At 39.8% G+C, this 14,996-nt stretch overlaps 1 protein-coding gene across 1 annotated transcript in view; it reads right to left on the bottom strand.

The window, feature by feature from the left end:
* The window catches only part of pcdh11 (protocadherin 11), a 156,924-nt gene that overhangs the window by 83,137 nt on the left and 58,791 nt on the right, over window positions 1-14,996 (bottom strand). The window contains exon 4 of the mRNA XM_056769768.1: window positions 3,903-3,962. Coding sequence (XP_056625746.1) covers window positions 3,903-3,962 — 60 coding nt within the window. The remainder of the gene's footprint in view (window positions 1-3,902; window positions 3,963-14,996) is intronic.

Genomic DNA, 14,996 nt, shown 5'->3' with positions numbered 1-14,996 from the left:
TTGTTGTCTGCAATTGTTGCCAAGCCTCCTTCTAATTCTACCCAAAACTTGGCATCAGAACACCACACAAACCAATGCAACATGTATTTGAAATATTTCTCGCATTTTTAATAAAAATATTTTAATAAAGAGCAAAGGTGTCAGTTGTGCAAAGTCAAACATCGCTTTTGGCCTCTAGCCTGCTGTATCGTGTGCATTAACCTGCGCCGAAACAGAAAAAGCACAGCCCAATCAAGTCCTGAAGCTAAAAATATCCCAAACACACACAACCTGCTGCACGGCAGACTCCAAGCATCCGGCAGCGTGGTGTACCTTTCCTCTGTTTGACATGAACATGCTGTGCTAGCTAGTGACAGCCCCAGTGCAGCCCTGCGCCCGGAGGTCACAACTGACCTTACATATTGTGAGTTTTTCCAGTTCTGATACATGTTTGTCTGAAGATGTCCGCCAAAGCGTCCGCAGGCACCGCAGTGTGGGATCGGGCATTTTGCTGCCTGTCTCCCAGAATCACTCCCACTCTCCCCTGTACGGTATACTATATGTGAGCGCTTAACTCGAAGCATGCTGCCTTGAGATTCGCATGCTACAAAGCTTAATTGCTGCATGACTAGCCCGCCGTTGGAACGCTGGAGGGATTTCCATTTATTACCTGGTATGAATCACTTTTAAGATGTGCTTACTCACCACAGGTTCTTCCAAGTTCACAACACCATTTCCAGCAGGAATGTGGAGGTGCTTGTTGTCAGAAGTGATAATAGAAGCGGGAGGATGTGACATCATAGCAGGCATAATAACACAAAATAGATGGCATCCATATGTGTTTGTTTGGAGTGGGTACGTCGGTCACACCGTGAGGAGACGACGGCCTGTGCCAGGCATTGCGCACAGGGAGGTAAGGGTCAAATTCTGCTTTCCATCTGCCATCTGCTTTGCAGTCCCAACGGGTGTTCTCCGCGATATGGCACAAGTACCTCTAGGGTTAACTTACGCCTCAATGAATGGACTTTAAATACCTGCAGAAAATCAGCCGGGGGCGTCCATAGAATCTCTAGAAGAGACGTGCCTGTACTAATGTCAGACAAATGATCACTTCCCCCAAGTCAGGGCCACTTCATCAACGTTAAGCGGCGAGCTGCGCCATCCTTCACGTTTGGATGGGAGTTGTGAAATTGGGACTCACTCCACATTCACTATTGACCTATTGTGAATAACAGTGCCGGGAATGAATTATGGCGGAGAGGACAAACGCATAATGTAAGATATTATTGGGGAATTTAACAATGCTCAAGCCTCAGGGACTCTCACAATGTAATGTATGGCCTTCGGAGTACAATCGCTATGGCAACTGGAAGCCCCGGGTGACCAAGTTGCCCACCCACACGGACAGCCGTTAATCATCTTCACTCCAATCCTGGCACAGCAGAATTTGGCCAATGTGTCAAGCAGCAATTATGTATACTTAGTGTTCTCTACACCCCCCTCGGTTCTTCTTGCTCTCGTTCTTTCTTCTCCTTCCTTATTTCTATCCCTCTCTTCTCCTTCCTATATAATCACTGGGCTTTTAAAAGCTCTCTGTTCATTAGCTCGCTTTCATTGTGAACGCATTCAATACCAGCGCAGAAAATACGAGCGGTCTTAGCGCCACACAGTACGCCATTCCTATTACAGAAATCATATCTAACCATTGAGCCATTATACTTTCATTCTGCGCTGAGTGACACACCAAATTACTCCACTGCTTCATTGCTTTCTTTGCATATTGGCTTGTGCAGATCACAGACGTTAATGGGAAGCGACGAGACAGAGATTATGTTCTGCTGGTCGCAGGGAAACGTTAACGCCACGGCAAATCGGTGGCATCCCTTCATTACCTCCATCCAGATCAGCTGTTTCCAAGGGGGCCGACAGCAACATGGGAAGTGCGACGCTCTCCACATTTCAAGGACGAATACAGGTGCATCAACGGTTTTCAGAAGGTTTTTAATAGAGGTGATCTCGACAGGGGTGAATCGCACTGTCTCGTGTGAAGGACAGGTCAGCAATTAGAGCCCTGTTGTGTGCCAAGAAGCCCAGGACAAAGCTGATTGCCTTTTTGTGTATGTGGCACAATGAGCAGCCGTGCGGTTTCGTATAATGCAGGGTGACATAAATAGTTTGCAGCTTTTCTTGCAGCATCAAGTCACTTTAGACGGCAGTCAGTATATTAGAGGTTGCACACTAAATACCGCACACAAGTTTGACTACTCGCTGGCAGGCTGTCTGATGTGTCAATGCCTGCCATTCGACAACTTTTTGCAAGGATTTTTACTCTTGACCTGCCCAGTCAACCAGAAAAGCACTTTTGCATTTTTGGGGTTAGCGTACCCACAATAGCGCCAGGTTTCGCTATATGACACATTATTACGCGTAGACATGACGTTACTGAAGCTGAGGTGCCGCAGACGGCTTTCAACTATGAAATGCATTTTTCTTTTTGTTCATCTGCACAAAGAACGCTGCTGATTCTTGTCGGCTTGTTGGTAAATCCTGAGCCAAAAAGCGTGAAATCACAGATAATTCTACATCTTGTAGCAGTGTAATGGTTTAATTCAGGGCCTTGTTTCCGAGATAAGACACAATAAAGAGGAAATATCTGCTGTCATGCCCCTTTGCTCTGCTCCATGGTAGTGTCAAGGGAAAAAATGCTATTGTATTTATATGGTATACACGTGGAAGAAAACATTATTCACAGATAGATACAAGTACATACAGTGGCAACTGGTTTGCTTCTGGAAATCATTTTACAGTGGGAGTTGAACAAAGAACATAGCACCAAAGTTAACAAAATTTTGTTTGAAATAAACCTTTAGAGGCGGATTCCGGACTGGAACAGGACAAGGCCTTGGTTAAATTAAGATATCTAAATTGTTTTTAAAAACATAATGCTCAAAAAACATTAACGGTTGGCATCTTGACACAAAACAATCACACTGATATATTTTCAGATATGTCAGTGCAAGTTGTGTTCGATTGAGACACCTGTAACATGTAAGTTAGTCTTGGACTAGGCTCTACACCCCAAAATGTACAAATATTTATTACTACTACCATGCACTGCATAATCCAAATAATGCGCAAAAGTACACATACTGTATTTACTTTATATTTAATTTTTTCCCACATTTTTTTTGCACATGGTTTTTGAGAACGAGTGCATGTCACACAACCTGTTCATGTTGGCATCTACTAAATGACAGATGAATTTGTGCCAACATAGCAAACAGCCATGTGATGTCAACAAAGAAAAATATTGAACATGTTCACCTATACATGTTTCCTACAAGGATTAAGGCGTGACATGTCTTTGTATCCTGGGGGATAACTTCTATTTAAAATGACTTAATACAATTATTCTGTAAAACAGATTTAGTTTAAATACATTTTTTATATTTTTAATAAATATCAGTTACGTTTTGTATCTCAAACTTGAGAGAAGTATTAAAATGGGGGATAAAATATTAAACATTCAAAATAAGACATCATGGTATTGTTTTATGTTTCGTCCTATGAACACATATCACAAATATCAGTAGTTTTAAAGATGTTGAGATAATAGAAAAACTGAATGAAACCGTTTGTACATTTCTCACAAATACTGAAAAAATACACTTTCTGTGTCAGGTCAGGTGGTACAACAAGGAAATTATATTTCATCAAACACCTTTAAATAGTAATTAAAAACTATATTCATGAAAAAAAATGCATTTAATCCCTGCCGACCGCAACCCTTAAAGAACAGACTTGTGCCTCATTTTTTGTTTGCATCCCACCACTGGAGAGCCACACATTAACATAGATTTGAAGAGTTTAAATACAATTCCTTTAATGCAAGAGTAATAAACATTACTTAGATAGTAACTTACCTTATGGGGGCAGCTGGCTGAGACAACAGCGAATGTTTTATCTGGCGTCTGGCTTTGGTTCTAAAAGAAAAAAAAACTCTGTGTTAGTTATTTTTATTCAAAAGAAACCGCTGCATTCAAGTGTTCCTATAAATTGCAAGTGTTTTGTAATAAGACACAACAAAGTGACCTATTATGTACACTTACTTTGAAGAAACGGAAAGCCAATTGACTGAATAAAGGTTAAGGTCATCAGTCTCCGTGAAATCCACTGGCAACAGATGCTTAAAGCAAGCCTCACCATGCAGGCCTATTCCTGCGTCCACTCCGCAGAAAACACAAGCACAAGCTTCATAACATATGCACCGCTTCTCAAACAGCGTTTCATTAACCAATTACCATATTGTAAATATGGCGCTACATCAGACCGATACAAGAGAAGCAACACTAAAAAGGTTGCACGCAGGTAAGTCAACAAGGCAACAACAGATGGTCCTGCTGTTTGCGATTATGCATGATGCAAGGCCTCTGCACACTGACAAAGGTAACACAGGGGGAAAGGACCATTTCCAAGTGACCTCGCATACATATGAGGAAAAACAACCGGCCGAGCCTGCGCAACGGGGGACAAACTTCTCGCCGTAATACTTCAGGGACGCTCGGTTGATTCCAAGCAGGTGCTGCCAGTCATTCGTATCTAGTTATCTTCTTTTTGTAGGACTAATGCTCTCTGACACTATTAATGGCTTCCTTATGGTATCACCGAGAGAGATGAAACATTGAGCGGTCCAGACTTCAACATCTATATTTCATCAGCACTTAGAGGAGTCAGCATCGCCTGCGTGCTAACCTTGCTTCACACTAGCTGTCTGGTAAAAGACAAACATTGCGTGGTCAGCCCAAGGCGTCTGAGATAATAGAAAGTGGTTTTGTGCCCCCTCTGTAAAGACGAGAGTCGGCGTTGGCAGGAGCTTAATAATCTTACTGTAGGGTTCGAAAAAGACTAATCCTATTCAAAATCAGGTTTATGTGATGAGAAATATAAATTAAAATACTGAAAAATAAAAGAGTCATTTATTTTCAACAACAGTGCAGAATAAATAAGTAAAATAAGCATTTGAGTTGTGTGTGTTTTTCAATGGTGTACATATGAGTCACAATCGAATCAGCAGCAGCAATATAAAGAAACGTTGACTTCTGATAAACAAAGAATCAATAACTGAGTAGTTTTAATTAAATACAATTAATACACAATAAAATCTAAGTATAAACTAATTTTATAATAAACTAAATATAAACTCAATTGTAGCAGCAAAGAGCGGAAGTTAACTTCGGAGCAGACGCGTGCATCCGATAAAATCAGTGGCCAAGATTTTGTTCTCCCATTTCAAATAACGGTTCTCATGTGTGCAGTGTGCAGTGCACATACTACATGCACCTTGTTTTCATTGTCATGTGATTTGTATGTTCTTTCACCTATGACCTATGAAAATAATTTACTAGCGGTTCTTCAGCTTGTGTGGCCTCGTGGGATGAAGGCGTCCATTCACCACATACTGAAAAATCTCAGTGGAAACAGCAGATCTAACATATTGTTTCGGCATATAGATTTCTGACATTTTACTTATTTCTCTTACTGATTTTTGCATTCTGTAGCCTATAGTATGAAGTAAGTCGTTTTGACAGCAGATTATGTTTCTCTAGGACTCACATTTAGGGGTCACATTTAGATCCTTCATGGTCAAAAGTGACCAAAGCCATAAAAAATTCCTCAAGAAAATGATGGTAATACATTTTAGTTTAATAATGTTTTTTATTTTTTTATTTCAAATCAGGGTTATTATAGTTTTGATTTTAGTTTTACACTATTTTTTTAATTAGGTTTTATTTCGAGAGTTTTAGGTTTTATGTTCATTTTATTTAAATGTTTTTTTATTTTGTTACATGTTTTTGTCATTGTTTATTTTTTATGTTGCTATATAAAATTAATATTTTTTTATTTTAGCTTTATTTGAGTTCTTGTTTATTATTATAATGTGACTACTACTAAACTTTTATAAATAACTTTTTATAATATTTAGGTCAATATTATTTGAGTTGATTTCAATGAATGAATGAATTTTAGTAAACTAAAATAATCTTGATTCACATTTTCAGAGAATTTGATGGTACTGATTAATATTTATGCAATAAATATTACCCATTTTTACTTTAATCCCAAACATACAGCTAAAACGATACTGGTTTAGCAGAACACAAGGGTAAATGAATTGTGTGTTTCCTTAAATTGTTGCCTGACTTTTAAAACTTATTTAGTGGCTCATATTAAAACATGTCACTAAATGTACACAATCAGAAATAACTTCTATAGTAAAAAAATTATAACCAAATAAATATTGAATTATGATACAAATAAGTGGTGTTTATGCATGCGCATAAGTCTTATGCACATTAGAAGTTTCACCCAAATTAAATAAATCTATAAAAATAACAGTGTTTAAGGATATTTATTTGACTCCCAGTTCAAATCTATTTTGACTAATACAGTAAATGGCAAAGCTTGTTTCTAAATGTATATTGATATTCCTCACTAAAGTGAAAAAAAAAAACAATGCCTGTTGTTCATTTATTGTCTTTTTTTGACATTTGCACAATACTGTAGTTGTGTACAAATCATGCAGGTACCAAAATACACGTTAATGACATCAGCAGTAACCAGAACCAAAACAATTAAATGTAGTCAAAATCTAAACCAAATTCAGTTCCTTATCATTCCCCTGCCTAACCTTGCCTATTCCGTTTTGCGCATTTGACCAATTACAGATTAATTCCTCTCCACTTCAACCTGCTTTTGCTCCCGGAGACAGTTTTCCCTTTAATGAGCTTGTTTTAAACAATACATGATATTGTAACCTGAGCAGCGCTGGCACAGGAAGTCAAGTAGAGAGACTAATAAAGCACACATTCTCCTGGTTGCAAGGGCAGCTCGGAGGACATGTTTATTCAGGAGAGCCGCTGTCAGCATCGCTCGCTTTGACCTGTGTTTGCTCTACTTCAGTAAATCGAAACATCTGTTTAGCTCTCCATTAGGAAAACTACGATTTAAACTCCATCTTGCTACGTGAATTTTGAAGCTCTGTGTTTTCTTCGGCATGTTAATTACTGATAAACGGGGCAACAGCGGACCTCGCCATTGACACAAGTATTGAAACGATAACATACAAATTACGAAACGTCTCTGGGAAGAATGCATTTGCGTTAATGCTTTATTTCCTGTTTAATGTTTTGCTCGGCCACGGTTAATTATTTAATATGACAGGTACCGTGTGCAGAGTGTATTAACTTGTCCTGCGTGTTTAAATAATATATGATCCCATTAAAATCTGACATAACCGACAGACACACAAGCGCCAATGGGGCTTTTTTTCATTCGCAGGTACTCGGCACCATTATCGGGCGGCGTTGACCCGGCGCGTTCGACGAAATGCCCTTTCTGTAATGCGCGTCGAAATTACACGTTGCGCCGAGACTCTAAGCTATGCAAATTCTCCATAACTACCCTTGTAAAAGGCAGACGACTTGTGTCAGATGAACGCTCTCCTGTTATTTTAGAGAGCTGTTAACTCCGTAAAATAAGCGCGGACGGAAGGAATGATTTTTGAATAGTCGTTTCTAAAAGAATCCTTTATTGGTAGGCCTATCTTCCTTCCTTCTGAGCTCGCTCCATTATTCATGCAGCGGCGGAAAACTCGCGAAAGCGAAATGTGATTTTGTCAAGGTTGTGAAGTGCAGTCAAATAAACATGATGGAAAACGCCACGTAGAAGGCAAATTTATTATCTCTTCTTATTACGTGTTACATCTCAGCTTCACGGTACACAGACAAATTAGTTTCTATCGAGACGCCAAATTGCAAATATTAAACCTCCACCGTTCCTCCCCAAAAACAAGCCACAGAAGGGATTTTTTCACTTCACCGCTGCATTTCTTCCTCTCGAAAGGGTAGCGTAGAGAGAACGGCGGGCTGCAAAGAGCAGTAATCTCCTTGCCAGCAGTGTTGAGGCTGACTGACGCTCAATGTGCCATCGCTATAAAGGGGAGCTCTTTGAAATGACTGCCTCCCACAAGTGCATCAAGACACCGAGGCTTCTTGCGCCTGGTGTGCTCATTTGCTAAGCAGTGTGAAGCCCCTTCTTTTCAACTGGGCCTTGAGTGCTGCGAGAAGTCTCAATTAGACGTTTGTAATAGGACAGAGTTCGAGGCAGGTACGCCGGGCTTCCGCACACACAACAAGGTGGTTCGGCGAACGTACGAAACACAGTATTCGCAGACGCAGCTTTGTGTGTAATAAAACATAATACCTGTTATGCTCAACAGTACACTGTGCTCTGGGCTATGTAATAGCTCATTTGGAACGATATCTTTTTTATTTGTGGTTGCCAACAAAGATAAACCCGAAATATTCATATACCAGGCAAGGAAACATGGCGTCTCAAGCACACACACAAAGCGTTATCCCAAGGCCATAATGAGCTCGCTGGTTTTTAAAAGGATTAGCTGCATTAGAAATCACATTTCATTCACTAGCCGAGCAAAACAAAGCAGTTCACAGCAAACATGTTCATTTATTACCGCTTCGCAGGGGTTTAAACGCAACGCATGAATATTTCATCAAGACTAATCTAATCTCGTCCCGCATGCGCGTGCATTTATTACGGAGTCTAAAGAACACGACAGACGACATACGCCGCACATGTCAAATCAGACGATCGATTTCCTTGGTATCGATGAGACTGCTGCACGGTTCGTATAGGATCCTGACAAATACTTCTGTTTCTTTTCGTGCCCGCCCTCATGAGATAAAAAGCCCCGGGCTGTGAATTGGCAGGAGCAGGCGCCCGAGCACTTTTCACCCTAAAAGCAATCTTTAAGAGAGGCTCTGACGTCGTCAAATTAACTTGTCTTCTCCGATACACACCAGGTGGAGAAGATCTCGCCGCTCTCTCAGACGACTCCCATTTAAACTCGCAAACAAGAGCACTATTCACCCAAGGCAAAATAACGCGCTGGGCTTTTATTTGGCAGGATGGCACAGTGAGACTGCGTTTGCCCAGTAACATTCTCCTCACACACTGGGAGACTTTGTACTTGTTACTTCCTGGCTGACACTCAAAAGCACTGAAGTTTAACTAAATTGCACAACCATCACATGCTCTTGATTTTTTGTCTCCATTTATGACACCTTTGTTGTTGTTGTTGTTGCGAAAAAGGGCAGAAATGAAGATACAACTGTGGCTGCATTTCTCTCCGTGGGATTTAAAAGGGGTCTGTATTTCAAGGATTATCAGATGTTTTTGATCATGTGACTTCCATGGTTTTGATCTCGCACACACACACACTCATGTCTCTGGATCTTAGCAGCACATAATGTGAGAACAGAGCGATGACAGGAAAATGAGGACTGTGGCAGGCCTGGAAACAGCCTAGTTTACAACCAAACAGTCACACTTGCAGTTGTCAAATGTACCTTAATGCTGTTACGCTTGCAGGATGTCTGCTTTCGTGGGGTTTTCTTCCTACTTCCACTTTAGACATCCCCTATTTCTAAAAGAGTAATGGTACAGGGTTTCCGATTTCTCCGCACACAACAGCAGATCTGCCACAAAGTCCCCCGGCACTGCTATCAAAGCGCTTCTTCACAGTTGATCATTAGCAATTTAGGAGCCTTAGGCAACTCTTAGCCCTCAAACTGAGCGGTATAATTTAGCAGCTGCCTCGGCCATACAATCTAAGGACCGTACTGTACATTTATCACATTCAGGGTTTTTAAAAAGAGAAATACAGAACTTTTTGACTCGTGACAGATCAATGACCGCGAGCCAGACTGTCGTGCATTTTTACACACATATACAGGAAATAAGAGTATTTTATTGTTCTCCAGAATCATTTTCAAGTAAGTCCTCTGCCAGATGAAATCCTGCAACTCAAACACAATTATTTTGATCTGGCTTCAAGCGAAGGAAGCTTTCAATTTGAGTGGTCCACCTGAAATCGTGATAAGGCGTGGTTTTGGGCACAGACCATCAAAGAGAGACTGAATATCGTTTTAACGGCAAAGACCCGACTTCCATATCCACATTGAATTTATAGATTAGAAATTGTTTTTGAATTATGATTTGATGTGTTGTTTGTAAATATAAGTGGTGCACCATGAGGACTTAAATAACACAATGTATGATTTATTATATACTTAAAAGGTTCTTCATAGCGATGCCATAGAAGAATCAGTATTGGTTCCACAAAGAACCATTCAATCAAAGGTTCTTTAAAGAACCATCTTTTTCTTTTATAATATGAAGAACCTTTTTCCCACAAAGAATGTTTTGTGAAACAGAAAGGTTCTCTGGATGTTAAAGGTACAGTTCACCCAATAATTATTTCATCACCTGAATAAAAGAAAGATTATAAGAAGCAACTGAGATTTCTGGGGCACCATCGACAACCATTAAAATGGTTGAATCTAAAGGTGCCCCAAATTTTCTGTTTTGTTACATTTTTCAAAATATTTTCTTTTGTGTTCAACAGCACAGAACATATACAATAATTAATTCTACTCTAGAAGTCAATGATGCCCCAGAAATCTCAGTTGCTTCTTAAGTTTCTAGCATTCGCCTATACTGTATATATTTTGGGTAAATTTCCCTTTATTTTCTTTGAGGAACCATTTAGACAAAATATATTATTCTATGGCATCAAGAAGCACCTTTTATTTGAGGATTGTTCCTGCACAGGGATTAGTTTAAGCCAGGACTGGTCTCAGCTAAATTGGGACATCTCACAAACATGTCTTATAAACAAGCATTACAGTTGAGACAAAACAATTGGCACTGCTGTATTTTCTGTTGTCTCAGTTTTCAGTTTAGACATCTCTAACATTTATTTTAGTCTAGGACTAGTCTTTAAACCTTATATGGCAAACCATCCAATATGTAATACTTAAACACTATTCACATCTGCTTTATCATGTCATGACACTAAAAACTCAATGCAAGATCATCTTTAGAGTGCAGTGATTCCATTATAAATTCAGAAAGCAAATGACACAATGACTATGATATGATATGAAATATGATTATTTAGATTGTGTATGCCAGGCATTCAATAGTTGGCTTTTAAATTCAGATTCATATGAATCTATTCAACTCATCTAGCACACCTAAGACTGAACTGATCTATAAAACAATGTTTAAATTGGCTCTGTACGCCTGCACAGTGAGCGATTCGAGTGAAATTAATTGCAGAAATTTGCGAAGAAGAAGAAATGTTTGAGGAATATCAATACAGCGCTGCCTTTCAAGCCCGTAATGATTTCACAGCAAAGACGGCCGCGCGTCTACTCTCTGTCTGACACTCCATCGTGAGACTCGATATTAATTTAATAACATCAAAGCAAATAATTTGGGTTTTAATCCATTAATACCTTCCAGAGTTCAAATGCTACACGCTCATCAAAAGTCACATGTCCTGCCCTGTTCTGCTGTACAAAGAAGAGATTAATCATTTACATGAAATGATCCTCAAACTTTCAATGTATCAGGCAGGAAATGAAAGGGTGGTAACAAAAATGTTAAGAGCTCTTGAGGTACGCTATAGCACACACTGTGGCTTTAACATTCACTCGGTTAACAATACTTGATGCACTGCTTTATTGAGAATTACAGCTGTTCGGTGACTGAGGATTTAGCGCTGCCTGCTCTTAAGATCTGACTGTGTTTGATGTATGACCACACAACTGGAAATTCAAGGATGCTCGGTTGAACGCAATATTTCAGCCGTCTCGTCTGCCTGCTTCCTAGATATTCTGAAATCAAGCGCTTCAGAACTGAGCTGTACCTGATATTTGCAGATCTGCGATTGTAGCTTCTAGTTTTATAAAAGGCATTTTTATTTCTGATTTGTACATTTTATCTTCCTTTATGTCAAATCACTCCCTTTATTGTCACTCAACCATATACAAGTGCAACAGTAGGTGAAAATCTTGGGTGCAGTTCCGACCAACATGACAGATGTTAGACATTAAGGGTACTGAGGTAGATTTTAACAGTCCCTCGTTTCTTAAGACAAAACGCTTTGAATTCAAGATGATTTTGAATACACAACAGAATAAGAAATGGGCTATTCTGTGCAAATGTCAAGCAAATTACAGTTTTTACCAAGGTAAGATGTCAATATTCAGTGGTTTAAATACCCATGTGAAGTCTATCTTAAAGTTTGAAAGCAAAGTTTTCCATAGTCATGTAAGTGAATTGTCACATCCATAACGGTCCATAATCCTTTTTAATGGGCAAATTGTCATTCAAATAAAACTATTTCCACGACGAGTCATCCCTTCTCCATCTGTTGGCTATTATTGCTTCAGGTTTGTATATTTTAATTGACAGAAATCTTTTACAAAGTAGGTCATCCCTCACATTTGTGCATTCCTTTTTGTCACATGCATAACGCGTTAATTTTTACCTCTTTTAAAATAAAAAGCTCATGCATACACTTTTGAAGTCTGGACTCGTCAGGGGTTTAGAAAAACATAAACAGATGATTTAACTCATTGGAATGCACCTCTTAGAATTTATATTTTAGGTTGACTGAAAATGTCACATCCATAACCCTTGTTCAATCTCCTTAGAAATTGTTGTATACGCAAGAAATGAATGCATTACCAATTTGTGTTAAATGTTATATCTCAATAAACTATAAACATCATTCTTATTATGCATAAACACCCTTTACACCAGTCACATGCACATATGAACCCTGCGGATGTTTGCTTTGCGTCTGTTTGTGTGCAGCTTGTCTAAACTTAGTTGAGTGTGCCAATTTGGTGTGGCGTGTTCTCTGAGCATTTCTTGGCACGTGCTCGGCGGTGTCTCAGACCAATTTGTCATTCCAAGCTGGCTCTGTGTGTTGCCAGCAGTGAGACCGTGGTCGTGCGCAACTCTGATCCTAGAGGCACCAGGGGACACGGCCAAGTGTTCCACACACTCAACTCTGGGACAAATAAAGGATTCTGCCTGCTGATCCTCGTCTCTGAGGGAGAGGAACAGAAGAACCAGATTTGCCTTCTCCTTTGCTCCAGAAAAGAGCTCATCCACTAGAATGTGTGTGACAAGATACAGTACAGCTCTGTCTGAATTGTGCCGAGTCTCTGCTGTCATGTGGCGTCTCATTTTTGAAAATGTTAACTGGTATTTGGTCACACTGAATAATTCATCGGCTATAGAGTTTTATGAAGAAAACAATAGTCTTCTTTTGTTTCTGTTTGGAACAAATATTTTGATTCTGGTATAAAATGTGACAGACATAACAAGAAATACCACGCTTGACCCAGCTTCAGCATGCAGCCTTTAAAACGAGTTATGATGGATTTTTGTTTTGCTTTATAGAAAGCTTAATAAGAGCACTCCAAACACTTAGAAGCTTATGTTTGCTCTTTGTTTTTGTTATTGAGGCTAAGTGGTTTATGAACATATTGTTTGGTTGAGTCATCTGTTGCTTAAACCATCGCTCAAGTCTGGTTTACAAGATTGAGGAAAAAATCTCATCGCAGTCAAATGTATGTCAGGTTCAAATGGACCAATAACCAAGGAATTTAAAAGCAAACTGATCCTACCGAGGCTATAATTCTTTGTTTTTTTCTCGCAGAGTGAACTCTTTCTTTCTTTATCTGCTAAGAACCACAGAATCATATAAAGATGCAACCATATGGTCAAACACTGGCAGTCTGACATGTCTAAATACAGTCATTCCATGACACTCAACACCCCAGCGCACCAGATTAGGACACACAATGTCGGAAAAATTCAATTCCGGAACAAAAGAGAAGTCAAAATCTGAAGCGGAATTGGTAACCTCAAGGGCAAATTGCAGCCTGTTTACTCTATTGCAAAGCAGTCAGATGTAGATGTGAAATTGTGATCTTTATGTTGAGAAACATGAGTTCAGACCTCAGGGTTTGAGTGGCAGCCATATTGCACCAGAACGCTCTACACACCAGTTTATTGGTGGAAAGGAGACAGAGTTACAAAGTCAATTAGTATGTATGGGGATGATAAGGAGGCCATGATGAACAGTAGTGTAGTGTAGCAAAGTCAAGTGCAGTGCAGAGCAGTACAGTACAGTACAGTATAGTAAAATACTCTGTAGTATTAAAGGATTTTATTATTAAAGGTCATATTTAACCCAGCAATGTTTAGCCCAATATTTACCCAGCATGGGTCAAAAACATTTATAGAGTAGGCAAGTATATTACTATTGTATAGTAAATAAAAACAGAAAACACAGAGATGAAATTTGAGGAAAAAACAATATGAATTTCTTAGGGCCCAAAGAATTACACCAGTGCTAGATCCTTCGACCTAAAAATCAAGACGTTTCTAGGAGCATGTTGCTATTTGTGCGTGACAAGCGTCTTGTTCTATTTGATTAAATGATTTGTAATATCCCATGTCTGGTGGAATTACATGAAATAACCCAAGACGTTTCTTGTAACATATTACAAATATTGTATTTCCACCGCCACCCGTTCCCCCACACTCATTTCTTTCTCATTTCCTTTATGTCTATACAAAACAGAATTATCCAAAGGCTGTTGTGATGTGGCGTGGGCTCAGAGGACGGGACCACGTGCACTGTGGTGATTGTACACAGCACAAAGGTAAAGCCAATGGAACATGTGGCCGCTGGCAGCCCGTGGCGCTCTGGATTACAGCACCCTACAGCACTAATAAAGAGGCTGTTTGAGAAGACAATGTCACGTCGCTTCCATTTACGGCTACGTCCTTCATGATGATTAAACCAATTCTAGCAGCATGCTCTCCTTAATCCTGCCGTTCCACTCAGGGCTATCAAATCATGGCCTGGGCTCGGTCGGAAACAGGGCTTTGAGCGCTTAGACACGTCAATGCTTTCGAGACAAGCTCACGCTTACAAACAAGAGATGGTCACCTGGGGTAACAGGTGCGCCACTTGTTCCACCACTCGCCGGGTGGTTTTGCAAGGTGGTGAGCTAATAGGTTTAGATCTGGATAACAGCGGGCTTGTGGGCTTCGGTGGACGCAAC

The sequence above is a fragment of the Triplophysa dalaica genome, chromosome 16, assembly GCF_015846415.1.
Source record: "Triplophysa dalaica isolate WHDGS20190420 chromosome 16, ASM1584641v1, whole genome shotgun sequence".
Lineage (NCBI taxonomy): Eukaryota > Metazoa > Chordata > Actinopteri > Cypriniformes > Nemacheilidae > Triplophysa > Triplophysa dalaica.
This window is presented reverse-complemented; position numbering and strand designations above follow the sequence as displayed.